Below are 27,031 nucleotides of genomic sequence, written 5' to 3' on the forward strand. Positions count from 1 at the left end.
GAGGGTGTGTTTTTTAACTGAAGCCTTCAGAGCTATGTTGCTCTGCAGGTTGTGTGTGTGTGTGGGAGATTGTGTTTGAATCAGATTTGCAAGAGATAACAACTTCTATAGAGGCTTTTCATTGAATCTTTGTGTGTTTTTTTGGTTACCATTGACTCCCACCTTTAATGTAAACACTGGCTTTGTGAGGCTGTTTCTTTTTCCAGTGATAAATCAGGAAGTCCCTCCTCCTCTGAACTAGCTCATTTCCAGTCATTCAAAGTAAATATAGTAATACCACACAGAGAAAATACTGAGTTTAGCTGCAACTGTTTCCTCAATTATTATCTTTTTTGTAGTGTGTTCACATCAGCAGGAGAGGACTCTTTAAAGTAGAGACACTACATACTGATATACACCTGAACATCAGCAGGAGAGGACTCTTTAAAGTAGAGACACTACATACTGATATACACCTGAACATCAGCAGGAGAGGACTCTTTAAAGTAGAGACACTACATACTGATATACACCTGAACATCAGCAGGAGAGGACTCTTTAAAGTAGAGACACTACATACTGATATACACCTGAACATCAGCAGGAGAGGACTCTTTAAAGTAGAGACACTACATACTGATATACACCTGAACATCAGCAGGAGAGGACTCTTTAAAGTAGAGACACTACATACTGATATACACCTGAACATCAGCAGGAGAGGACTCTTTAAAGTAGAGACACTACATACTGATATACACCTGAACATCAGCAGGAGAGGACTCTTTAAAGTAGAGACACTACATACTGATATACACCTGAAGATCAGCAGGAGAGGACTCTTTAAAGTAGAGACACTACATACTGATATACACCTGAACATCAGCAGGAGAGGACTCTTTAAAGTAGAGACACTACATACTGATATACACCTGAACATCAGCAGGAGAGGACTCTTTAAAGTAGATACACTACATACTGATATACACCTGAACATCAGCAGGAGAGGACTCTTTAAAGTAGAGACACTACATACTGATATACACCTGAACATCAGCAGGAGAGGACTCTTTAAAGTAGATACACTACATACTGATATACACCTGAACATCAGCAGGAGAGGACTCTTTAAAGTAGAGACACTACATACTGATATACATCTGAACATCAGCAGGAGAGGACTCTTTAAAGTAGATACACTACATACTGATATACACCTGAACATCAGCAGGAGAGGACTCTTTAAAGTAGAGACACTACATACTGATATACACCTGAACATCAGCAGGAGAGGACTCTTTAAAGTAGATACACTACATACTGATATACACCTGAACATCAGCAGGAGAGGACTCTTTAAAGTAGAGACACTACATACTGATATACACCTGAACATCAGCAGGAGAGGACTCTTTAAAGTAGAGACACTACATACTGAAATACACCTGAACATCAGCAGGAGAGGACTCTTTAAAGTAGAGACACTACATACTGATATACACCTGAACATCAGCAGGAGAGGACTCTTTAAAGTAGAGACACTACATACTGATATACACCTGAACATCAGCAGGAGAGGACTCTTTAAAGTAGAGACACTACATACTGATATACACCTGAACATCAGCAGGAGAGGACTCTTTAAAGTAGAGACACTACATACTGATATACACCTGAACATCAGCAGGAGAGGACTCTTTAAAATAGAGACACTACATACTGATATACACCTGAACATCAGCAGGAGAGGACTCTTTAAAGTAGAGACACTACATACTGACATACACCTGAACATCAGCAGGAGAGGAGGTCTTTTTTAAACCAGTATGATTCAGCATTTTTTTGTTCTAGTTTTCTTAGGTTTCATATAATGCGGGTCGACGTCTCAATAACAAACTAACCCTGTGACTGAAAGAGGATTGTTTCCACCAGCACGCTTTGTGTTTGTCTTCAAACAAGGCAGACATTTTGTTTCCCAAAATAAAAGCGCTTTATTCAAAGTAACAGAGTAGTTCTTCTTCTCCTACCTGACAGTTGTACTGGTTTTACTGGTTTGACTCAGCAGATCCTGTTATTTATTTAGCCTGTAAATCAGGGGAATGCTTTGTTCAGAGTGTGGTGTGTGTGTGTGTGTGTGTGTGTGTGTGTGTGTGTGTGTGTGTGTGTGTGTGTGTGTGTGTGTGTGTGTGTGTGTGTGTGTGTGTGTGTGTGTGTGTGTGTGTGTGTGTGTGTGTGTGTGTGTGTGTGTGCGTGTGTGGTGTGTGTGTGTGTGTGTGTGTGTGTGTGTGTGTGTGTGTGTGTGTGTGTGTGTGTGTGTGTGTGTGTGTGTGTGTGTGTGTGTGTGTGTGTGTGTGTGTGTGTGTGTGTGTGTGGTGTGTGTGTGTGTGTGTGTGTGTGTGTGTGTGTGTGTGTGTGTGTGTGTGTGTGTGTGTGTGTGTGGTCTGTTTCCGTTAATTCAGAGTACAATGATTAATTCATTTTTCATCCTCACCCTTTAGAGTTTATTGATATTGTAAAAGATATAATTCAGAAATAGCAGGATAAACATTTCAAAGTAAAAGAAAATACGGGTGTTAGTTTCAATCAAATAAAATGGATAAATTACATTCAAGACTTTAATGAACTTTGAATCTAAATGATAGACATTTCATGTGAAATAAAGTTCATTTAAATTAAAATAAGTGACATATTTTACTTCCTCAAAAAGAAGGATTTAACGGTGGGTAGGTAATTCACTTCAGAAACACTTTTTGTTAAATTCCATGGAATGCTCTTAACGGGCTTTTTTCACGAAACTGTGTCTCAGGGCTTCTTAAAATGTAATAAACTATGAATGTGTCATACTCACTTAACGGGAAGAAACTAAGCTAACTGACGATATGAACCATTTTTACCGAAACGAATACATTAAATGCTTTGACAATAAATACATGAAAAATGTCATCTGTGGAAGCTGTAGTACTGTAAAAAGCACGACCAATCATCTGAGCCGGCCCGGCTAAAATAACTGGATGGCCTACCTGCCTGTCAGCCTTCCATCTGTGCACAAACTTATCTCGTGCCCTCATTGGTCATGTGTGTTGGAGGAGGGGCTCTGTAAGGAAGGGGCAGATTCTAGCGCACTCAAGCTGCTTTCTACATTCTTACCTAACCTACCTTTAAATCTTTATAATACTTAAATAAATATTAAAATACTTAGTCTATTAATTCATGTATTATTGCAGCTCTAAATTAACTTTAATATGTACGTTTGTATTAAAGTCCAACGTGTAAAAACTGTATAAATATTAAATTAAATAGCAAGGCAATTATGATTTCAATATATTGAATCATCGGTCAATTAATACATTTAAATAAAAAAAGTCAAGGAGTGTAGACTGTAACATTAAACAAAAAAGTATATATATTTTTTGTATCATTATAATTAAAGTGCATTTTACAAATCCCAACGACACTTTACTTAAAAAAAACTAAACTAAATGTATTGTTTCAACATATGATAACAACAGTGTGCTTTTATTTTGAAGGCAGGTCGGAGCAGAGTCTGTGTTTTTATTTAATCATCTTTAATGTGTGTGTGACCTGTGTTTGTCTCCATGGTGACGCTGTGTGTCTGGTTTCTGTTTCCGCTCTCATGATGAACTATTGATGGCAGATTTGTTGTGTGTGTTGTGTGTGTGAATAATACATGTCAGTCATCGGTCCTGAACGCAGCCCAACAACAGCTGGACTATTGGGATAGAAATAAAATAAATAAAGGTTTAATCCAGTGATAAAATGCCTCCAACAGTCCTCACAAAGTTGTATTGAATAAATAATACATTTTACTAGCCTAACACCTTGAAATCAAACTACAAAAAAAGTTTAATTTGGATATATAAAAGGTTCATTCGTGTCTCTACCCTACAAATTAAAATAAAAGCTAATCTGGTTGACCATAGGGCAACAAATATATACATATATTGTTGAATTTGTGACACAAAATGCTACTTTTTAATTGTCTGCAACAATGAATCCACTATTATTTCAATCACCAGCTGTTTTCAAGTCGCTGCAGGTTCTCTCCACTAGAGGGCGCCACAGTCTCACCAAATAAACACCGGTTACATTTTTCTGTATTTAAACTAAATCTTTTTTCTCCTTTGTTTTCTTTTGATTACAGATTAGTGGTTGCATCATCCTCGGCGTCTCCATCTACCTGAAGGTCTCCAAGGATGGAAACGTGGTGAGAATCACACCATGCAGATTCATCATTTGATTTCCTTCTTATTGTCATACTGTATGCAAAGAAAAGATGAAAAAAACATCTCAGATTTTGCACTGCCTCCATTCATTGGTATGTTACACAAACAGATAATGCAAACAAGGTACAACGGGGTAACCATTCATCATCAAATATAAAATAATTGTTTTTAAATGTGCAATATAAATAAAGTTGGATTATTGGATGTTCTCCACAGATCACCAGTGACCGATGTAAATATTGAAATGTTCTCCTCTGCTGTTACTGAGTGATATTATTGAATGTTCTCTCCCTCAGATGTTAACTGTTCTCCTCTGAGTGATATTCTTCTCTCCCCTCAGATCACCAACGAGTCTCTCCCGGGGATCGACCTGATGATCGCGATCGGAGTGATCATCCTGGTGCTGGGCTTCCTGGGATGCTGGGGAGCGATCAGAGAGAACCGCTGCTTGCTGCTGCTGGTGAGGATTACATGAGATTATTATAGATCAGACGCAAAGGTTTTCTGTTTCATAGAAAGAAAATGAATATGATTTTTTTCGACATGCTATACCAGGGGTCGGCAACCTTTTTGATATGAAGTGCCATTTTAAAAAAAAAAAAAAAAAAAAAAAAAAAAAAAATGTTTTATCACGATAACGATCGAGAATTATCAACTGGGGGGGGGGGGGGGGTTTGAGGAGCTTGAGGAGCTTGACGCTCATGAACTATCAACAGGAGGGCGGGGGGGCCTCGCTGCGAGGAAGCAGTGTGTGGACCTGTCAGCGCAACTTACATGATACCGAATTTAACAAACACATTTAAATAATTGGTTTAAACGGCATAATAATGACGATCGTCCGTTCTGTGATTCTCCAGAACACACATGTTATGATATTAGGGTCGCTGTGCTCTTTAAGAGAGAGAGGTGTGTGTGTGTGTGTGTGTGTGTGTGTGTGTGTGTGTGTGTGTGTGTGTGTGTGTGTGTGTGTGTGTGTGTGTGTGTGTGTGTGTGTGTGTGTGTGTGTGTGTGTGTGTGTGTGTGTGTGTGTGTGTGTGTGTGTGTGTGTGTGTGTGTGTGTGTGTGTGTGTGTGTGTGTGTGTGTGTGTGTGTGTGTGTGTGTGTGTGTGTGTGTGTGTGTGTGTGTGTGTGTGTGTGTGTGTGTGTGTGTGTGTGTGTGTGTGTGTGTGTGTGTGTGTGTGTGTGTGTGTGTGTGTGTGTGTGTGTGTGTGTGTGTGTGTGTGTGTGTGTGTGTGTGTGTGTGTGTGTGGATGGTAGAGCGAGAGTGAGCGAGCGGCTGTATGTTTCTGGAAGTGAAACGAGGCAGCAGAAAAACAGAGCTCTGTGATGTATTTTGTGAAACAGAAGAACAGCTAAATAAATGCAACGGCCTCCCAAGAAGAGCTCGCCTCTCTCCAGTCATTTAAGCTAAAGTGGGTTATTGAACCTGAAGCTTGAAAAGGAAAGTTCAACACACAGATGGCCAGTCCGCCCCTTTGTAGCATATTATTTCAATGAGAGATGAGCAGATCGCCACTGGGCTTTCAACTAAAGGCACAGCCACGCAAAAACTGCGGCATTTGTACAGCTCCTTATGGGTACTGCAATTTGTGAAGTGCTTTCCTCCGTGGTGAAACGATCAGCACTGCACCACGGAGGAAAGTGGCAGAAAGTCACCTGGAGTTAAACAGAGCGGGGCTGCGCTGCGTGCATGGCTTCCTTCTGCAGGTAACGGGGAGACGCGCTCTGGCGGCGGTCTCGTTCAGGATCCGAAAATACAATTTAAATATTTTGCACACTTATTTGACTTATTCCTAGTGTGCCACTGGTTACGGTGCCGCGTGCCAATGCGGGGTTTTTTTCCCCAAAAAAAAAGTGAAATAAAATGATAGTATGTCGACATGTTTTTGAAAATAGTCATAGGTCGATAAAAAATGAAAAAACGTTATATATATTTATTACATGGTTTAGTTGAATACTCGATTCTGATTGGTCAATTCAGAACACGTGACACGTTGTTAATCCAGTAGTAAAGACCGCTGTCAAGCACTTATTGACCGTTGTTAAGGACGCTCACATCTGCACAAACAAGTCCGGTCGATTTAACTGAATACAGTTTGGCCGACGAGGGACAAGAAAACAGCGCAGAAGTAACGGGGCAGAAACCCTCCTTTTTACGCAGCGGTCCAGACATAGACATCAAACGGCGACACATATTCAGTGTGCAGTTCCTTTGGCATTAGGGCAGGGATATCTAGATACTTCCCAAGGTTTGACAAAATGAGTTGTGCTACTTTTAAAGCAAGCAGCGATGTTTTCAAATCTGTAATCAAAAAGCTCCTCAAAAACGCTATCGAAGCACTTCCTGCCGTTGCTACGTTAGTTCAAACGGTAACAACGGACTATTTCTCTTAGCGGATGCATGTCATTTTAAATAAATAATAGCGTACTATTTTTTTTAAATCAATAAAAACATTTTCTAAATCTATAAAAGCATTTCAATTAATATTGGGAGTCATGTCGTTACTTTGTTGAGAATGTGGCCGTGTGATAAGCGGGATAATGTGCAGCGACTTGGTCATTACGGGGAAAAGAACACCCTTCATGCAGATCTAGATCCCTCCGCTTCGCGTCAGGCTCCTGATCTGCCTGTCGGGTGTTCTTTTCCCCATAATGACCGCGTCGCTGCACATTACCCCTTACGTATATTATAGATCAGACTCAAAGCTTTTTTCATTTCTAGAAAGTAAATAAATAAACTTACTATGACTTTTTTCTAATTGTTTATATGTTAAATACGGTCATAGAATAGTATGTTGAAAAAGGTGAGGAAAAGTCATAGTATAGTACGTCAAATTTTTTTTTTTTTAAGTCATAGTATAATACTGTATGTCGTAAGAAATTTGAAAAAAGTCATATTGTAAGTCGAAAAAATGAAAAAAAGTCATAGTTCAGTAAACACAAACACCAGCAACACACTGAGATGAAAATGAACCTCCTTTCTCCCCTCAGTTCTTCATCAGCCTCCTCGTCATCTTCGTCCTGCTGCTCGCTGCCGGCATCCTGGGAGCCGTGGAGGAGAAGAAGGTAAACAGGAAGTGACATCATAGTGTTTCTATTTTAATTACAGAGATAACACTTTATTTATTCATGATTTTGTGTGTGTGTGCAGGTGAAGATCTGGATGAAGGACCGTCTGAAGACGTTCATCCCACTGTCGTCCCAACCAGACAATGTGATTGAAGACCTGGAGAAACTGCAGAAAGAGGTAACACACACTCACTCACACACACACACACACACACACACACTCACTCACTCACTCACTCACTCACTCACTCACTCACTCACTCACTCACTCACTCACTCACTCACTCACTCACTCACTCACTCACTCACTATTGATTTCCATAGTGACTTTAATACAAATTCTCCAAACAATCAATACAGAGCAGTTTTAGTGATTGATTTTAAAGACAATTTTCATATAACATTTTAAAAACATGACAATTTCTTAGAATAATTAAACCCACAAGAAATAAAAGAAAACTTTAAGGAAACAGGGATTTTTTTTTCTCAAAATGATGACTTTCTCTCAAACTCTCAAAAAATGTTCTCAAAATTCTGACTTTTTTTTCCTAACAAATCAGATTTTTTTTCTCAATCTCAAAATCCTGACTTTTTTTCTAAAAATCTCAAAATTCAGACTTTTTTCTCAAAATTCAATGTTTACTTCAGATTAGCTCCACGTCAGAAATGAGCAAGCTTGTCATATGTCTATCTCCATAGAGGCTGAATCATCATGTTAATCACATAGCTATCATATGCCTCAAACAGTCCTGATGCTCTTCTAGGTAATCATACATCCTGTCATGTTCACAGCTACAGTTGGGATACCTTTGTTATCATGTTACTCTCACATTGGAAGAGGACATTCAGTATTTCCCAACACACATATATTATATAGCAGCGAGTGTTTTGTATAAGCAGCTAAATCTCAAATGTTCTGTTGTGTTTCCTCCAGCTGAAGTGTTGTGGGCTCGTTAACGGACCCTCTGATTGGACGAAAATTCCCGAATCGTGTCGCTGCAACGCCACCGAGACAGACTGCAAGTCCAACGCTATTTACCAAGAGGTAGACATCCCATACTGTACTGTTAAAATAAATAAATATATAAATATAAGTACAGTTTTATTGACGTCCTGCTCTCTCCCTGCAGAGCTGCTCGGACAAAATCATCAACCTGATGGAGCAACACTTGGAGGTGGTGCTGGGGATCGCCTTCGCTATCGCCATCCTGCTGGTGAGTCTCTACTTTAAAGAGTCCTCTCCTGCTGATGTTCAGGTGTATATCAGTATGTAGTGTCTCTACTTTAAAGAGTCCTCTCCTGATGATGTTCAGGTGTATATCAGTATGTAGTGTCTCTACTTTAAAGAGTCCTCTCCTGCTGATGTTCAGGTGTATATCAGTATGTAGAGTCTCTACTTTAAAGAGTCCTCTCCTGCTGATGTTCAGGTGTATATCAGTATGTAGTGTCTCTACTTTAAAGAGTCCTCTCCTGCTGATGTTCAGGTGTATATCAGTATGTAGTGTCTCTACTTTAAAGAGTCCTCTCCTGCTGATGTTCAGGTGTATATCAGTATGTAGTGTCTCTACTTTAAAGAGTCCTCTCCTGCTGATGTTCAGGTGTATATCAGTATGTAGAGTCTCTACTTTAAAGAGTCCTCTCCTGCTGATGTTCAGGTGTATATCAGTATGTAGTGTCTCTACTTTAAAGAGTCCTCTCCTGCTGATGTTCAGGTGTATATCAGTATGTAGTGTCTCTACTTTAAAGAGTCCTCTCCTGCTGTCTGAAACCAGAGCCCAGTCTGCTCTGCTTGGTTAGCTGGCTGGCTCTGTTGTGATTGGTCAACAGCTTAGAGATGTCCTGCCCCTTAGCCTATCACGCACAATGTGTTGGAGCGCTAGCCAATAGAAGCGCGAGTGTTCCTTAGTGATGTCACTGTGTTCCGGAACTTAGGGATTTTACATTTTTACCTTCTAAAGTAGATAAAAGTCTTAAAATATTCCCCCCCCCCCGTATGATGGCTGATTTGAACGTGTTTCTCCCGCTCTTTCTGCAGATTTTCGGCATGGTGTTCTCTATGGTCCTCTACTGTCAGATCAGCAGGAAGGACGGCGCGACCACCACCACCGCCTGAACATCAGGAGCCAATCAGCAGAGCCCAAAGGACCCATGTGACCTCAGTGCTGCTGTAACCTTAATCCATGGCTTTACAACTGGAAGCAAACGTGAATGTTAGTGTGTGCAAAGCTGTTAAACTAAGTAAATATCTACATTATGTGACTTTAAATGTAACAATGTCCATGTTTCCATCTCACTGTGGCCTCGAGGAACAAAATCCAGTAAAATGATTGTAAACAAATAAATAATTTGTACCGTTTTGGGCCCATTATGTCTGCTAAAAGCACCCGTATTAGTGTTTCTGCTGGTTGCTGTGTGGAACCTGTCCCTATGTTACATGAGAAAAGCTTCAAATCAAATTATAATGAAGTTATCAGGTGGTATTTCTGTTATTTGCGATGTCCGCTGCCTTTTTCTCACAAATTATCCCTAAAGAATCCTCAGGTAATCATGCTACCTTCACACATACACAATAAAACAAAAGCCATTTTAGAATAAGCTTTACATAACTTAGACCGCGTTGTTGAAATAGCTTTGATTGTTTTTATTATAAACTGTACTCTGATCTCGTTGTGAGGATATCTTTTTTTTACCTCTCCCTTGTTTCCTACCCACTCGATTCCTCACCACTATTTCTATATTTGTTTTATCGCCTAACTTGAATTAAGTTTAGGACGTCAAATGTCATACTAAAGAAAAAGGGAAATAAAGAAATTAAAACATAATTATTGTTTCATTATTTTTATTAGTGAGATTTTACCATTTTAATTCTGTGGGTTATAAAAATCTATTTTCATGAGAAGAGATGGGATGAAGAGGAGGTGATGAAGAGCATTTTAAAGTTTGACTGCAGCTCAATGATTGGCTGCTGGAGATGATGGTGAAATGTGATTGGTTAAAAGAGAACGCCCATGAATAACATGTGATTTGAATTCATTATTTTTTTTTCCCCATTATTTCAGAACAAACTATTTTTCATGTTTTATTGTGACTTTTTAACGACATGAGGGGGCGACATCTTTTCTAAAAGGTATACCTTAATATGAAAAAATATATAAATATAAAATAAATGTCAAGGGGGCGGGACATCTCTAAGCTGTTGACCAATCACATACTTTCAGAACAATTGCCACACATTTGACTTTCCACATGTTTCTGGGACAGTTTTCAGATACAAACATTTTTTTTACATACCTTGTTTCCTCTCCTCCTTTCCCCATGTGTGTCTTTCTCTCCTTTCCTAACCTCCTTTCTTACCTCTCCTGCTGTTTCCTCTCCATTCCTCCTCCCTTGATTCCTTTCCTTCATTCATCTCCTTCCCTCTTCTGCTCTCCTCCCTAGTTTCCTCTCCTCTCCTTTCCCCATTTGTGTCCTTTTCTCCTTTCCTAAACTCTCCTGTTTCCTCTCCTTGTTTTACTCTCATTTCCTCCTCCCTTTCCTTCATTCATCACCTTCTTTCCTCTTCTGCTCTCCTCTCCTCGTCTCCTCCTCCCTAGTTTCCTCTCCTCTCCAGCTGATCTCCCTAACTTGGTCATGTTCTTCGTTCTGCAGCCAATAGATACTTGTAACATATTTTCTGAAACTTTTTGAGACATTTTCTCACATTTTTTGGACATTCTTAAGAAATGTTTTACCCCGGCTGATATTTCACTAAATCCACTGTTTTAATTGTTCCCTATATTGCCCCTATGCCCTGTAAGGTGTCCTTGGGTGCTATGAAAGGCGCCCCCCAAATAAAATGTATTTTATTATTAATTTCCCAACATTTTTGAGACATTTTTCTCAAATCTTCAAGACATTTTACTCACTTTTTTTGGCCTCTTTTCAGTCGTCTTCCAGGGTTTGGCTAGAGATGTTTTCTGTTGCCCCATCCACTCCACGTCAGGACCTCCTTTTGTCCCCGGGGCCACAGTTTGAGCCTCGTTGAGCTGCCAGCTGTAAACACAGCAGAGGAAGAAGTTTTATCTCCAAACTGAAACCTGGAGTGCTCAAAATGTCTAAATACAATAAAGATGAAGCTGTGCAGCCGCTCGCTTCCTTCCTCCTCTGCAGGTCGTCAGAGTTCATGTTTCAGCAACAGATCTCCGTTACCTGATTTATTACTAAATAATCCAAATCAAAAAGAAGAACCTGTGTGTCTCCGGATGATTTTGAGTCTTTCTGAAGCTTCATCAAGCCTTTAAAAAGTGATTTGGGATCATCACACCGCTGAGAACAGGCTGAGACAGAGAGAGATACCAACAGCCCTGAACAGCTGTTAGATGCTGAGAAACAACCTGGAAGATTACTGATAGAAGGCCAAAGAAAGTGAGAAAAATATCTTACAAATGTGAGAAAAATGCCTTAAAGATTTCCAAAGCATTTGAGAAAAACGTCTCAAATGTTTTAAAAATGTGAGAGAAATATTACATTATATTACATGACACTTGTTAGACGCTTTTATCCAAAGCGACTTACATACTCAGTACTGTGGACAATCCCCACAGGAGCAATTCGGGGTGAAGTGTCTCAGGGACACAACGACATGCTGACTGCAGTGGGGTTAGAACCCACTGGGCCACACACCAAATATCTTAAAAATGTCTTAAAAATTTGAGAAAATGTCCAAAAATGTGAGAAAATGTCTCGGAAAGTTTCAGAAAATATCAGGAAAATATGTTGCCAGTATCCAAAAGACAAACATGAAATAAAACATGAAAAGTAAAAAAAAAACCTGGAAGAAAAAACCTGGAAAACATAAGAAAAATATGTCCGACTTTGTAAAAGAAAGTCTCTTAATGTTTGTTTCTAAATGTGAATATCTGAAAACTGTCCCGGAAATATGTGGAAAGTAAAAAAAAATGAGAAGTAAAATGTCTGGAAATCACCTACAATGTGTTGGAGCGCTAGCCAATAGGAGTGCGAGTGTTCCGTAGTGATGTCATTATGTTCTGGAACTTTGGGATTTTAGCCTTTGCAGACCATTTACATGCACTAACACCTTTAGGACACACAAGAGGAGAGGGAACTCTTTAAATGAAACACTCGTTAAAGCAGGTATCAGAGAGTCGTGTGCTTATCTCCATCATCACTATGTAAGGGTACACAGCTGAGCAACCAGCTGCACACACGCGCACACACACACACACACACACACACACACACACACACACACACACACACACACGCACTCAGACAGTGAGTCTGTCCCCTTCAGTTATTTTTAGTCTAACGTCAACACGGCGCTGCGTTCAATGACTCACTGAATTCCTCTCTGTTCGTTTACGTTTTATTATTTCTTCTCAACGAGCTTTACGGGCAAACGGTTTTACTTTACGATCCTTAAAACAATATTTTGGCATGTTATTGTGACGGAACAGAAGGGAGATTTAGTTTGTTTTTTTATATTTCTAAGACAATTTACAATATCAAAAATGTAAGTATATATTTTGGTGAGACTTGTGAGAACATAAAAAGGTACATTTTGCATTAATTTAGAGATTCTTTTGTGTTTCTTTGTTCTTTTTGTGATTGACTTGGTGTTTTTATTTGATTCTTCTCAATATAACAAAGGAGATACATTTAGCATTTATTTTTTAATATTTTTTGCATTTATTTATCTTTTTAATTTTGTGATTTTTAGAGACTTTTTACAATAATTATGTTCATATCTTTTGTGTTTCCGTTGGCGATCATTCCTTCTCCTGTTTCTAAAGCCTTTGTGGTTCTTTAATCTCCTTCATACTTTCACTTTCTGTCCTCGTTCCCTTCCCTCCTTCTTCCTGTTATTCTCCCTTCCTATCTCCTTCTCCATCAATCACTCCTCCTTCCTTTCCTTAATTACAGACGAGCCTTACCTCGGATAACCTCCTTATCTCCTTGTTTCCTCTCCTCTTGTTTCCCCCCTTGTTTTTTCTTCTTTAGTTTCCACCCTTGTTTCCTTTCCTCTTCTCCTTTCCCTATTTGTGTCCTTCTCTCTTTTAACTTCTCCTCCCTTGTTTCCTACCCACTCGATTCCTCACCTTGTTTCCTCTCCTCTCCCCATTTGTGTCCTTCTCTTCTTTTTTAGAATAGAATAGAATAGAATTGGGATGAACCCCTCTGTAATGGACTGGGACCTTTCCAAGTAGCAATCCACACTCCATACTTTAAGTCTGTTCGGGGACTTGAACCGGCGACCCTACAGCTCACGGTCCAAGCCCCTACTGACTGAGCCACTGCCGGACTTTTTTAGTTCTCCTCCCTTGTTTCCTACCCACTCGATTCCTCACCTTTCCCTATGTGTGTCCTTCTCTCCTTTAACTTCTCCACACTTGTTTCCTACCCACTCGATTCCTCACCGTGTTTCCTCTCCTTTCCCTATTGCTTTCCTTCTCTCCTTTTACTTCTCCTCCCTTGTATCCTACCCACTTGATTCCTCTCCTTTCACCATTTGTGTTCTTCTCTCCTTTTCTCCTTTCCTAACCTCCTTTCTAACCCCTGCTGTTGTTACCTCTACTTCTTTTCTCTCATTTCCTCATCCCTTTCCTTCATTCATTTCCTTCTCTCCTCTTCTGCTCTCCTCCTCCCTAGTGTCCTCTCCTCCTCTCTCCAGCTGATCTTCCTAACTTGGTCATGTTCTTCGTTCTGCAGGCAAACACTCCTGTGAGCTTTAAACAACATCCATCAAACACACACACACACACACACACACACACACACACACACACACACACACACACACACACACACACACACACACACACACACACACACACACACACACACACACACACACACACACACACACACACCCCTCTCTCTCTGTGTTTCCTCTCTCCTCTCTCAGTTGGGATCATGGCTCGCTACAGGAGTTACTTACGAGGTCTCTCCATCTGTGTCACTGTGCTGCTGATGGTGAGCTAACCGCTAACCGCTAACTGCTAACGACTAGCCGCTAACTGTATAGTGCATGTATTTGTTTAAGCTTTTTACTTCCTATACAATGCATTCATAATTGTGTTTATAGGAATGCAAAATATCTTGTTTTTAATATTATATTCTAACATTTTGAACTTTTGCACAATTGGATTCTAACGTTTACTTAAAAGTCGTGAAAGACGTCGTAAAAATATCTTTACAAAATGACATGTTAAATATATTTATGTAAATAACTGAGTGTGACTATATATGATTTCATTTTATTTTTTACTTTCTATTGCGCTTGATTCACAATTGTCCAATTTATTTGTAATTATTAAGTAAAAAACGGTATATTTTGATTTAATGTAGTTTTACTTCATTTCGTCATCATTGTTGGATTAACAACGACTGCTTCTCTGTAACGCTTCACTGCCTCTTTCCACCCTCTGTCTGAAACCTGCTCTGATTGGTTAGCTGGCCGGCTCTGTTGTGATTGGTCAACCAGCTTAGAGATGTCCCGCCCCCTTTAGCCTATCATGTACAGTGTGTTGGAGCGCTAGTGTTCTGATGTCACCGTGATCTGGAAGTAAACAAAGGACTTTCAGATTCTTATTGCTAATGTTTCTGCAGCACATCAGAACTCAGAGGACATTTTATCTGCAGCTGCCGGACGGAAACTTTAAGCTGAGGGGAATTATTTCTTTTTTTAGTTCTTTAAAAGTTTTACCCGGAGACGTCAGCGCTGCAGCTCTCGGGGGAAAATCAGTTTCTCAGGAATGTTGCTGCAGTTAAACTCCTCCTCCTCCTGACTCTCTGTGACACACACACACACACACACACACACACACACACACACACACACACACACACACACACACACACACACACACACACACACACACACACACACACACACACACACACACACACACACACCACACGTCTAATTGAACGTCTCCTCAGGCGTCCGGCCTGGTGATGATTGGCGTCGGCTTTTCCTCCATCGAAGGAAACATACCGGTCGCCAAGGTAACAGTGTGTGTGTGTGCGTGTGTGTGTGTGTGTGTGTGTGTTAATGTGTGATTAACCAAAACACAACCAATAAAACCGTTTTACAGCCGCCTGTTGGTCTGTCTGAGCTCCAGAGGTAATTATCTTTATAGGGAAGGGATTAAAGAAATAACTAATACGTTACATAATTAGGATATTTAATACATTGGCATTTGTATGTCTGTAAATAATTTAAACTCGGTGGAAAAAGGCAGCCAACGTTATTAAATCATCACGTACAATTCATTGTATATGGTGTTCATTATTTATGTATTTAATAAATGCTTTTAGGCAAAAATATGAATTTAATGTGATTTATTGTTTGTTTTATTTAATGATTTATTGCATTTTTTATATTTAATAAAGAAATCTGTTCAATTATTTCTATTTCATCGATGTGTATTTAATTATTTATTAAAAAAGAAAGAAAGCTGAATAAAAGGTGAACAATTTAGAGCTTTATTCATAATTCTTTTAATATGATTTTTTAACTAAAATCTAAATTTAATGTGATTAATTTTGAATTTTGTATTAATTCATTTTATATATTCATTTAATTATTTAAATAAAGAATTGAATCTGAATTGAATTTGATTCATTTAGAAAGTTGCTATCATTAATTGTATCTATTTAATTATTAAGTAAACACTAAGGTGGATTAGTTGTGATGAATTTAGAGATTGAATTGTATTTTAGTATTTAGTTACTTTTAACGCTTTAAAGATAATTAAGTCAGATTTATTGAGCTTTATTCCCCAGCTGTTCGAGCAGCTCTCCAGCAGCGATGGTCTGAAGCTGCTTCAGGGATTTGGACCAATCACAGTCATCCTGTCTGTGTTAGGAGTGTGTGCTGCTGCTCTGGACCTGAAGACACTGCTGCTGGTGGTGAGACACACACACACGCACACACACACACACACACACACACACACACACACACACACACACACACACACACACACACACACACACACACACACACACACACACACACACACACATACCATGTATACATCACTTCAGGGGACATTACATTGACTTACATGCATTTCCTGGAGACTTATCCTAACCTTAACCAACACATGCCTAACCCTAACCAAGTCTTCAACCTAAAATTAATGATTCCCCTCATGGGGACTTCCATTTTGTCCCCATAAGGGAGGCGAGTCCCCACAAGTGACTGTGTAAACAGATTTAGGTCCCCACAAGTATAGTAATGCTAGGACACACACACACACACACACACACACACACACACACACACACACACACACACACACACACACACACACACACACACACTCACACACACACACACACACACACACACACACACACACACACACACACACACACACACACACACACACCCTCCTCACCTGTGTTTCTCTCCAGTTCTCCGCTCTGATCTTCGTGGAGTTTGTGGCTCTGATGGTCGTCGCCTCTCCGCTGGTCCAGGTTCAGGCTCAGGTGAATAAATAAATAATAAATAATCTCTGAGCTGCTGCCGCCCCCTGCAGGCCGCTGTGGTCACTGCAGCACAGAGAAGATTTTTAATAATAATATTGTCTTAAAAAATAAATATCACTTTGCGCTATTTTTATTTTATTTATTTTATTTATTTTATTTATTTTATTTATTTTATTTATTTTATTTATTTTATTTATCAAAAGTTATGAATAATCAATAAACTAAGTTTAACATGATTATTAATTTAGAGCTAACTATTTATTTATATTTTTTAAGAACAAAAAACGAATTGAATGTCTTCAATGTTGGGCTATAATTTCATTCATTTATTTTATTATTTATATCATGTGTTTAAAGAAATGAAAAAATATATATTGTCAATAATTAAGAATGTAAATTATTTATTTATTTTACTTAATATATTTATTCGATTATTTCTTAAACACTTTGATTGATTTACAACTGTAATTATTTCAATTTTATTAAATTATTGTATTATTTATTAGACTCTCTGAAGAAATCCGTTTTTAAAGTACTTTATTAAGAGCTTTAAAGGTCCCATGACATGCCATTTCTACTGATCATAATTCCATTGTTGAGGTCTACTAGAATAGATTTATATTGTTCAATGTTCCAAACTCACATTGGATGTGTATTCACTCTCTGTCCTACACGGCTTGTTGGAGCTCCTGCCCCCCCCTCCCTATGAGCCCACTGTGCTCTGATTGGTCAGCTTGCCCACTCTGATCTGATGAGTCCACCACCATTACAGCTGGACATCAGTATTTATGTGTTACAATGGGGTTTGTTAGCAACCAGAAAATGACACCAGCAATGACAAACAGATGAGAATGCTGCGTGGGGTCTGGGTGCCGTGTTGGCGGGACGTTGCGGGGCTCGCTGCTCGGCTCAAGGAGCGGACAGTGTGAGCTGGGTTACTGGTGTCGTTTCCTGGTTGCTGCGTGGGGTCTGCGAGACAGCGAGACATCGCGGAACTCAGCCTGAGCACACACATGTGAGTGTGTGGCGAACTGTGAGTGGAGATCCACGGAGCCGAGGCTGAGAAAAGATAAGGCTGAGCTAGTGTGTCTGAGGAGCTCCACGGATTGGTCCATTTGGACCTGGGTATGGTTACGTCACTGTACTCAGGAAGACAGAAATGGAAAAAGAAAAATGTCCAACGAGGCGTTCTGGGGCAGCATAGACAGGTCTTCTCTGTGTTAGAGTTGTACTCGCTACAGGGTGTACTTTGAGGGTTTGTGACTCTGCAGACCGTTTACATGCAGAAAAACCTTCATAACACACAAGGGGACGGGGAATAACCGGAAAAGCATGACATGGGACCTTTAAAATTGCGTTTTTTCCTACTGTTTTCTTCTGTTTTCTGCAGATGGACGGCGCTGTTGACGAGGTGTTCCTGAACGTCACGCCGCTGTACAGAACAGAGAGTTACATTCAGGGGGAACTGAACAAACTGCAGTTCTCTGTAAGAAACACACACAGAGAAACAGGGAATAAAACGATATATAAACATGGTTAACTTGAGTCAAAGTAGAGGTACCAGAGTGTATAAGGCAGGGGTGTCCAAACTACGGCCCGGGGGCTAAATGCGGCCCGCAGACCATTTTGAATCGACCCTCGTCAAATTGAATAGTACTTCTTAAATATATGTGTTCAAATATATTACACAGTATTCATGTGTAAGACCACTTTTCAAATCAATTCAGTCGATTAAATAATAATAATAGATTTATTTTGTAAGCGCGTTTACAGGTGCTCAAAGTCGCTTTACAGAGATAGTGAAAAGAAAAGAAGAACAAATACATATAGTTAAAGTCACATTAAAATCAAACAATAAAACAACAATCACACATTAAAAGCCAGATTGAAGAGGTGAGTTTTTGTGAGTTTTTTGAAGGTGGTGAGGTTATTAATTAAAGTTGAAAACATGTTCTAACAAATCTAAGTTGATAAGAAAGAAGCCAATAACTTGTTTCCATAACAACCTTGAAATAGACCATTCATATTTCATTTGATATGTACCTACATGGGCTAGATTTGTCCAACTTATAACTTAACTTATGAGGCTATAGAGAGGTGCAGTGACGAGTCCTAAAACCAGGAAGTGAGTCAGCATTTCACCACTTCCTGTTCCCTCGTCTCAGAGCCAATGGGATCTCTCCATAGGGTTTAGGAAAATAGCTGGAAATAAGGTCTGTGGTTGAGACACATTGAAGAGACGGATCACATTTTGTTCTACGACATTAAATCCATCAGCAGTGACCCCACTGGTGATTTCTGAAGATTGACGTGTCTGAAAAACGATGGTTGTTACCAAGTGGCTGAATAGGACTACAGAAGTTGTGGAGGTCGTTGTACGTCATTACGCCGAACACGTAAACACTCCTCTAAGTTAGTTTGCCCTGTTCTGCTTGAAAGCAAGTACCTGCCTCCTGCTAACTGTTCAAACAAACGCTTCAACTTGTACCATTTAGAATCTGTGTGTTTGAATATGGATCTGAAGTTGGCGTGACGTTGAAGTCGTGCTGCTGGACTCGACTGTAGTTCCTTTGTAGCATAACGTTAGCATTTTGCTTCTGGCCATTAGATTTATCATTAGAACATTATAAAAGTAGGGTAGACATGTGGAGATGATCCGGCTGAACAAAACGTGGTTCATTTTCCACAGACCTTATTTCGAGCTATTTTCCAAAATCCTATGGAGAAATCCCGTTGCTTTTTTGACGAGGGAACCAGCAGCTTATATCCGGGTAAATACGCCATCCCTGCACCGCTCTATAAACCTGACCTCTAGTGAGCGGCCCAGCCCTTCGTACATTTTTCTGTGTGTGGCCCTCGGTGAAAAAGGTTTGGACACCCCTGATATAAATACTCTGTTAAAAGTAAAAAGTCCTGCAACAGTGTAGTCTTCAGAATAAAAGCACCAAAACTAATTCTGAGTGTTTTTCTCAGGACTCTTGTTGTGGTTTGAGGAGTTTTGAGGACTGGGACGATCAACTTCCTGTTTCCTGCGTCTGCACATCGCCCGCCTCCGACCAGCTGCTAGAGAAGTCTGTTGGCATTTATCAAACTATGTGTAGAGTTAGAAAAAGATTTGAGACACATTTATAATTATCAAAAAAAAAGCGTTTGACATTTCTGAAGGAATTTAAGATAAGATGAACTTTATTGATCCCAAATTGGGAATTATTTTGCATTGCAGCAGCATAACAAACAAGGCATTGCACAAAAGTAGAAATTAAAAGAGTAGAAAGTAAATATTCTAAAATTGAAATATCTCAAAATTGAAATAAAACTGATTAAAAAGTAAAACATTTATGGATTTAATTAAAGAGTCCTCTCCTGCTGATGTTCAGGTGTATATCAGTATGTAGTGTCTCTACTTTAAAGAGTCCTCTCCTGCTGATGTTCAGGTGTATATCAGTATGTAGTGTCTCTACTTTAAAGAGTCCTCTCTTGCTGATGTTCAGGTGTATATCAGTATGTAGTGTCTCTACTTTAAAGAGTCCTCTCCTGCTGATGTTCAGGTGTATATCAGTATGTAGTGTCTCTACTTTAAAGAGTCCTCTCCTGCTGATGTTCAGGTGTATATCAGTATGTAGTGTCTCCACTTTAAAGAGTCCTCTCCTGCTGATGTTCAGGTGTATATCAGTATGTAGTGTCTCTACTTTAAAGAGTCCTCTCCTGCTGATGTTCAGGTGTATATCAGTATGTAGTGTCTCTACTTTAAAGAGTCCTCTCCTGCTGATGTTCAGGTGTATATCAGTATGTAGTGTCTCTACTTTAAAGAGTCCTCTCCTGCTGATTTTCAGGTGTATATCAGTATGTAGTGTCTCTACTTTAAAGAGTCCTCTCCTGCTGATGTTCAGGTGTATATCAGTATGTAGTGTCTCTACTTTAAAGAGTCCTCTCCTGCTGATGTTCAGGTGTATATCAGTATGTAGTGACTCTACTTTAAAGAGTCCTCTCCTGCTGATGTTCAGCTGTATATCAGTATGTAGTGTCTCTACTTTAAAGAGTCCTCTCCTGCTGATGTTCAGGTGTATATCAGTATGTAGTGTCTCTACTTTAAAGAGTTCTCTCCTGCTGATGTTCAGGTGTATATCAGTATGTAGTGACTCTACTTTAAAGAGTCCTCTCCTGCTGATGTTCAGCTGTATATCAGTATGTAGTGTCTCTACTTTAAAGAGTCCTCTCCTGCTGATGTTCAGGTGTATATCAGTATGTAGTGTCTCTACTTTAAAGAGTCCTCTCCTGCTGATGTTCAGGTGTATATCAGTATGTAGTGTCTCTACTTTAAAGAGTCCTCTCCTGCTGATGTTCAGGTGTATATCAGTATGTAGTGTCTCTACTTTAAAGAGTCCTCTCCTGCTGATGTTCAGGTGTATATCAGTATGTAGTGTCTCTACTTTAAAGAGTCCTCTCCTGCTGATGTTCAGGTGTATATCAGTATGTAGTGTCTCTAGTTTAAAGAGTCCTCTCCTGCTGATGTTCAGGTGTATATCAGTATGTAGTGTCTCTACTTTAAAGAGTCCTCTCCTGCTGATGTTCAGGTGTATATCAGTATGTAGTGTCTCTACTTTAAAGAGTCCTCTCCTGCTGATGTTCAGGTGTATATCAGTATGTAGTGTCTCTACTCTACTCTTTTTGCAAATAAATAAGGGTTTGAGCTTCTTATACATCTCTAGAGCTCCAAGAACATTTAATTATATTTCTCAATCTTTACGAACGTTTTAGATTTATTTTCCCAAAATACAATTTCTAGATTTTCAATTTGCCTAAAATGTTGGGAAAAACCCTTCCTAGATTTCCATGTTTCTGAGTGTCTTTGAGGACCTTAAGCTTCTGTAAATTCCAGATTTCCTGAGTAGCACAAAATGCTTCGAGTTTCTTGAAAGGTCTGCAAGATTTTAGAAGAACATCAGAAGTTTTTGGACAAACATAACTTTCTTTACGCTCCTGTGCCAGAGGAATTAAATACTGCAGAAACTTGACTATTTTGTTGTGTTTTGTGTGTGTTATATCTTCTCTTTTCCCCAAGTTCCTGTGTGTTGGTGGACAGCGACCTCCGAACTCCAGCTCCACTCTGGATTCACTCCGAGGTATTTACATCTATCTATCTATCTATCTATCTATCTATCTATCTATCTATCTATCTATCTATCTATCTATCTATCTATCTATCTATCTATCCATCCATCCATCCATCTATCTATCTAGTCAAAGTACAGTAACGCCTTGATATACAGTATGTCCTGCTATTTTTTGACCCTCAGCCCTGCGGTCCGATCCTGAAGAGTTACCTGAGCTTTCCCATCAAACTGAGGATAGGAATCATTTCAGCCGTCGCCACCCTCACGGTACAATATTTCAAGTACATTTTGAGAGTTTCTATAAGCGTTATAATCCTGAGTTTGGAGTTGGGTGTTACCAGTTTCAGCAGGAGTTTCACTTTTCCAAAAAATGATAAGAGTTTATAGAAAAGATTACAAGAATTCTGGACATGTTAACGTGTCTCTTGAGGCCTAAGAAGTTTCTTCCAGAAGAGTCCAAAAAATGACTTTGGGCCGTTGTGGAGGAAAATTCTTAAGAGAAACTGATAAATGATTCATGGACAAAGTTTGTTTTTTGTTATATTTAATAAAGTAATAAAGAAAGTCAATATAAAGTGAAATGGATCCCAAATGCAGGAACAGAGCTACTTCACCCTCAGAGGATAGAGAAGTTCTGCACCCTGAACACAGCTTACAGTCACAATATATAGTAGAGAATATCCAACTGTTCCCACCCTTAAATTCTCTTAGGCATCATCTAAACATCCCCACCATGAAACCATAAACCCCCCTCGTCCTTAACCATTTGCAAATCCACCTTTTACTTCCTCTTGCCCTCCTGAAATGTAAACCATTAACATCTGTCTCTGTTAAACACATACAAGACTAAAAATACAATTTATTAATTTGTAAAAGGCAATCAGAGTATAAGACTATATATTTTAAATGATTATATGATCACCAAATGGTGATGTCCCTTCCATTGACCTGGGTTCCCTGCAACAGTATGCAAAACCCATGGTTACAAATCTGGGCGTCAAAATCGACAGTGCTTTTAAATTGGATAAATAGATAAACTCTGTGGTTGAGTCCAGTTTTTATCACCTGAGGCTCCTGTCCAAAATTAAACCGGTTTGATCCTTTTTAGACTTTGAGCGTGTAACTCATGCCTTTGTTTCTACACGTCTAGATTACTGTAATGCACTTTATGCCGGCCTGAACCAGACCTCGCTGGCACGCCTGCATCTGGTACAAAACGCTGCGGCTCGGCTGCTTACAGGAACACGCAAGCATGAGCACATCACACCTATTCTGGCTTCCCTCCACTGGCTTCCTGTCCATTTGAGTTCCATAGTATAGTTACTATACTATGACTTTTTCAACATACTATGACTTTTTTCACTTTTCGACATACTACACCAGGGGTGTCAAACTCAAGGCCCGGGGGCCAAATCCGGCCCGCGACTTCATTTTATGTGGCCCCACAAGAGCTTGCAAAGAATATAATATGTTTATTATACGGTTACATGCTACTTTACAGAAGCACGTTGCCCATAAACGACATGTCCCACAATGCATCTCAAATTTGACTTTTTCTCAGAATTTGACTTTTTTTGTCCAAATATGCCTTTTTTCTTAGAATTAGCCTTTTTCTCATAAATAGATTTTTTTTTCAAAATGTCACAATCAATGTTTTTCCAGAATGTGGCTTTTCTTTTAAAATCATATTGTGACATTCTTACTGAAGAGACTTGCAATTATTTGCTCTAGACTTCTGCTTTCAGACGTAGTTAATTATGAAGTTATATTAATTAATGATATAGTCTTAAAGTTACAACCGGCCCTTTGAGTGCAACCATAATGCTGATGTGGCCCGTGATGAAATTGAGTTTGACACCCCTGTACTACACCATCACTTTTTTCACTTTTTTGATATACTACACTATGACTTTTTACACTTTTTTCTACATACTACACTACTAATACTGCTACTACTACAAAGCGTACATTGATTTTTTTAACCTTGAACATTACCCTTTCCCCTAATCTGGCTTCCCTCCTCTGGCTTCCTGTCCATTTTAGAGAATCGCTTAATGGACTGGCCCCTCAGTACATCTCCGACCTCCTAAAGGTGGACCCCCCCTCAAGGGCTTTGAGGTCGGCTGATCAGCTGCTGCTGGTAGTCCCTAAAACCAAGAAAAAGACCAGGGGAGACCGAGCCTTCTCAGCGGTAGCCCCCAGGCTCTGGAACGACCTGCCCCCCCCACCCCCCCCATGTCAAATTGTCGCCCACCCTTCAAACTTTTCAGTCCCGCCTGAAGACCCACCTCTTTTCCCTCGCTCTCGAGTCAGTTTGAGCTGTTTGATCGATTGTTATGTTTTTATTGTCTGTCCATAGCCTTGATGTGCCTTTTATCTATTCTTATGTGTGCCTTTTATCTATTATTGTAATATTATATTTTATTATAATGTTATGTTTGCTGTGAAGCACTTTGGTAAACCCTCTGTTTTTATGTGCTATATAAATAACGTGGATTGGATTGGATTTGACACGACAGGCAAGAGTTTCCTCAAGAAAATAAGATAAATGTAAGATAAAAATCAATAAAAATGATTTCTGTTCTGTGTCCAGATGGCGGCCATTGCTCTGTGTCTGACGTTGGGTCTGGAGGTATATTGGAAGAAGCCTCCGGTGGAAACTACAGTCGACGACTTCAACCGAGTGAAATACCAACCAAAACCCTCCCTGACCTGACCTTTAACCCCTCCGTAAATCTACACCAGGCACTCTTTCTAGATCAGAATTTCTTTTAAAAACCCACCATATTTATATTTGACAGGATGCACCTTTTAAGTAGAGAATATTCTGCTTTTTAAACAGATTTTTGTGTGACTATTTGTGAGAAATGATCCCAGATTATAGGGCTGCTGTGAGACTTTAAATAAAGAAGGAGCGGCAGCGTGTTATAAATAAAGTTTATTTTATAAATTCATGTTTGTGTGTAGTTTCTTCCTGCAGCCACAAGATGGCGCAATATATTTTAATCACCCTAACCCCTAGATTCCACCGGGTCCGTCTGCGCCGCGTTACGGCTGCGCCGCGGTTTTGGTCCGGCCTCCTCCGGCGTCATACCCTACCAGGCGCGTTTCAGAAGCATTTCAGAAGCGGAGCGTCTTGCCTGCCGGCTCGCAGTTTTTGTTGATTTGGGCATATTTCCTGGACAGGCTACTTTGTACAGACAAAGTTAATAATAACTGTAATATTCCAGTTATAAACGACATGAATCAAAGATGTGTTGCTGTATTTTAGTGGTAAAAAAATGCATTCATCATCATAATTATTCTATATATATAATTTACACAGTGCCTGTAAACCGGAGGAGAACGCTGGTACATGTTTTTGAGAAAAGACCCCCTAAATTATGACTTCTGGTGATGTTAGATGTTAGAGGGGGGGGGGAAGGACAATTTGAGGCTTAAAAATATGAGAAGACTGATCAATACCTCCATAACTTCAGTGTGGTTAGCTATGAATCTTCCAAAACTTCCAAACACCTTGTCCTGGACATAGTTTCTGCAGCATAAACTGTGCAACAGTACAGTAGGCCCACACAAACTGCAGAACACCGGGGCTTTGGGAACACTCAAAATTACTTAAAATGATTTAATTCCCATTTAACCTGTTAAGGGGCTTTTTTCTCACGAAACTGTGTCTCAGGGCTTCTTAAAATGTAATAAACTATTCATGTGTCCTACTCAGAGGAAACGCATCTAACTGATGATATGAACCATGTTTACCGAAACAAAACACAAGTCTCACAAGAAGCGTCTAAATGAGCCCTGAGCGAAAAAATGCTAACGCACTCTAGGTATAAATCAATCGATATACATCGGATATGCACAAACAAGCTTACAAGCTGAGATTCCACAGATTCTAGAAATATAAGTATCATCACTGAGCGATCAGAACTCGCGACAGGGGAAGCAAATACAGACATCACACGACGTAGCTTTAGGTAGCAAAACACGGAGATATGCTCACCTTTTACAGAATAACAATTCTGATCAAAAACGAGAAAAACGCAGCTGAAGGTTAATCCATAGGTTAATCCAATGTGTCTGTCACTTTGAAAAATGATTGATGATCCATAATTCCATTTTTATGTCAAAAACTGAGTTTTCATTAGCTGCTAATGGTAGCTTCCAGAGTGTATGACAGCTTCCTGTTTTGTCTCCTTGGATACGAGTCCAAACAACTCATAGACTGCACCGGGCGCTCATGTAGGAGCCCTGTGACCATCAGATTTGACGACGCTGATTGGCTGAAATTATGTTTCGGCGGCATAGTTTAACCTGTTCCACTCTGAGCCTGTTTTTCAGGTCTCAGGCTCGAAAATGACATTCCCAGAACAAATGACCATATCTTCCCTTCTAAAAGGGTTAAATTAATAATCTTTTCTCAAAGTAATGATAAACCTGTGAGTTGGATGTAGAAGTGTCAGAATCAATATAAATGTTTTTTATTTTAAAGAAAATTCAGATTTTACATAGTAAAAAACTGTAAATTATAGTGTCCGTCCAAAAATTATTTTTTACAGATAGTGAAAACTACCCTTGGATGATGGGTTAGTAGACTAAAAGCTTTAGGAATCCAAAGTACAACATATAATAAGTACCCTGTATCAAGATTGATGCAAAACAAGTGAAATTTGACCTTTTTAGAGAGATTTAGCCAAAAACTGGGCCATCTGGGGTCATTTGGGTGGATTTGACCTATCTCTGGCCCCCCTTGCTCGATCTGGTTGGTTGACATACCCTTGTGACCGTTAGAGCCAATAGAATCGAAGGAGGATACTTACATAGACACACATTGTAAAGAAAAAATGTTGCCGCTTCGCGTGTGGAAAGCGAAACTAAACTGGAGGAATGTCTCCTTCTGGAGTTTGGAAACTAAAACGCAGTTGTATTGCTTATGGATTATCAGAAATAATTTCAAAGAAGGCACAGACACATAGGATGAACCTATGGATTAACTGCAGCATCGTTTTTTTATCGTTTTAATGCCATTGAAGACCACTTTTGACCAAGGTAAGATATATTTACGTGTTTAGCTTCTTAGCTCCACATGTGATGATGTACGCTTTCGTTGATAGCGTCGCGAATGTT

At 39.5% G+C, this 27,031-nt stretch overlaps 2 protein-coding genes across 2 annotated transcripts in view; both read left to right on the top strand.

Moving 5' to 3' along the window:
* The window catches only part of LOC117487121 (tetraspanin-8-like), an 18,703-nt gene extending 8,589 nt beyond the window's left edge, over positions 1-10,114 (top strand). The window contains exons 2-8 of the mRNA XM_034135773.1: positions 4,142-4,204; positions 4,564-4,683; positions 7,215-7,289; positions 7,375-7,470; positions 8,227-8,337; positions 8,423-8,506; positions 9,328-10,114. Coding sequence (XP_033991664.1) covers positions 4,142-4,204; positions 4,564-4,683; positions 7,215-7,289; positions 7,375-7,470; positions 8,227-8,337; positions 8,423-8,506; positions 9,328-9,405 — 627 coding nt within the window. The 3' untranslated portion in view covers positions 9,406-10,114. The remainder of the gene's footprint in view (positions 1-4,141; positions 4,205-4,563; positions 4,684-7,214; positions 7,290-7,374; positions 7,471-8,226; positions 8,338-8,422; positions 8,507-9,327) is intronic.
* A 4,086-nt stretch (positions 10,115-14,200) lies between these two features.
* Positions 14,201-24,858, top strand: LOC117487111 (23 kDa integral membrane protein-like). The gene is made up of 9 exons (XM_034135758.1): positions 14,201-14,264; positions 15,234-15,299; positions 16,080-16,205; positions 16,716-16,790; positions 18,181-18,276; positions 19,764-19,861; positions 21,853-21,913; positions 22,088-22,171; positions 24,498-24,858. Exons 1-9 carry the CDS (start codon positions 14,205-14,207, stop codon positions 24,618-24,620), a joined length of 789 nt encoding a protein of 262 aa, XP_033991649.1. The 5' UTR covers positions 14,201-14,204; the 3' UTR covers positions 24,621-24,858.
* The last annotated feature ends 2,173 nt before the right edge of the window (positions 24,859-27,031 follow it).

Source organism: Trematomus bernacchii, unplaced genomic scaffold, assembly GCF_902827165.1.
Source record: "Trematomus bernacchii unplaced genomic scaffold, fTreBer1.1, whole genome shotgun sequence".
Lineage (NCBI taxonomy): Eukaryota > Metazoa > Chordata > Actinopteri > Perciformes > Nototheniidae > Trematomus > Trematomus bernacchii.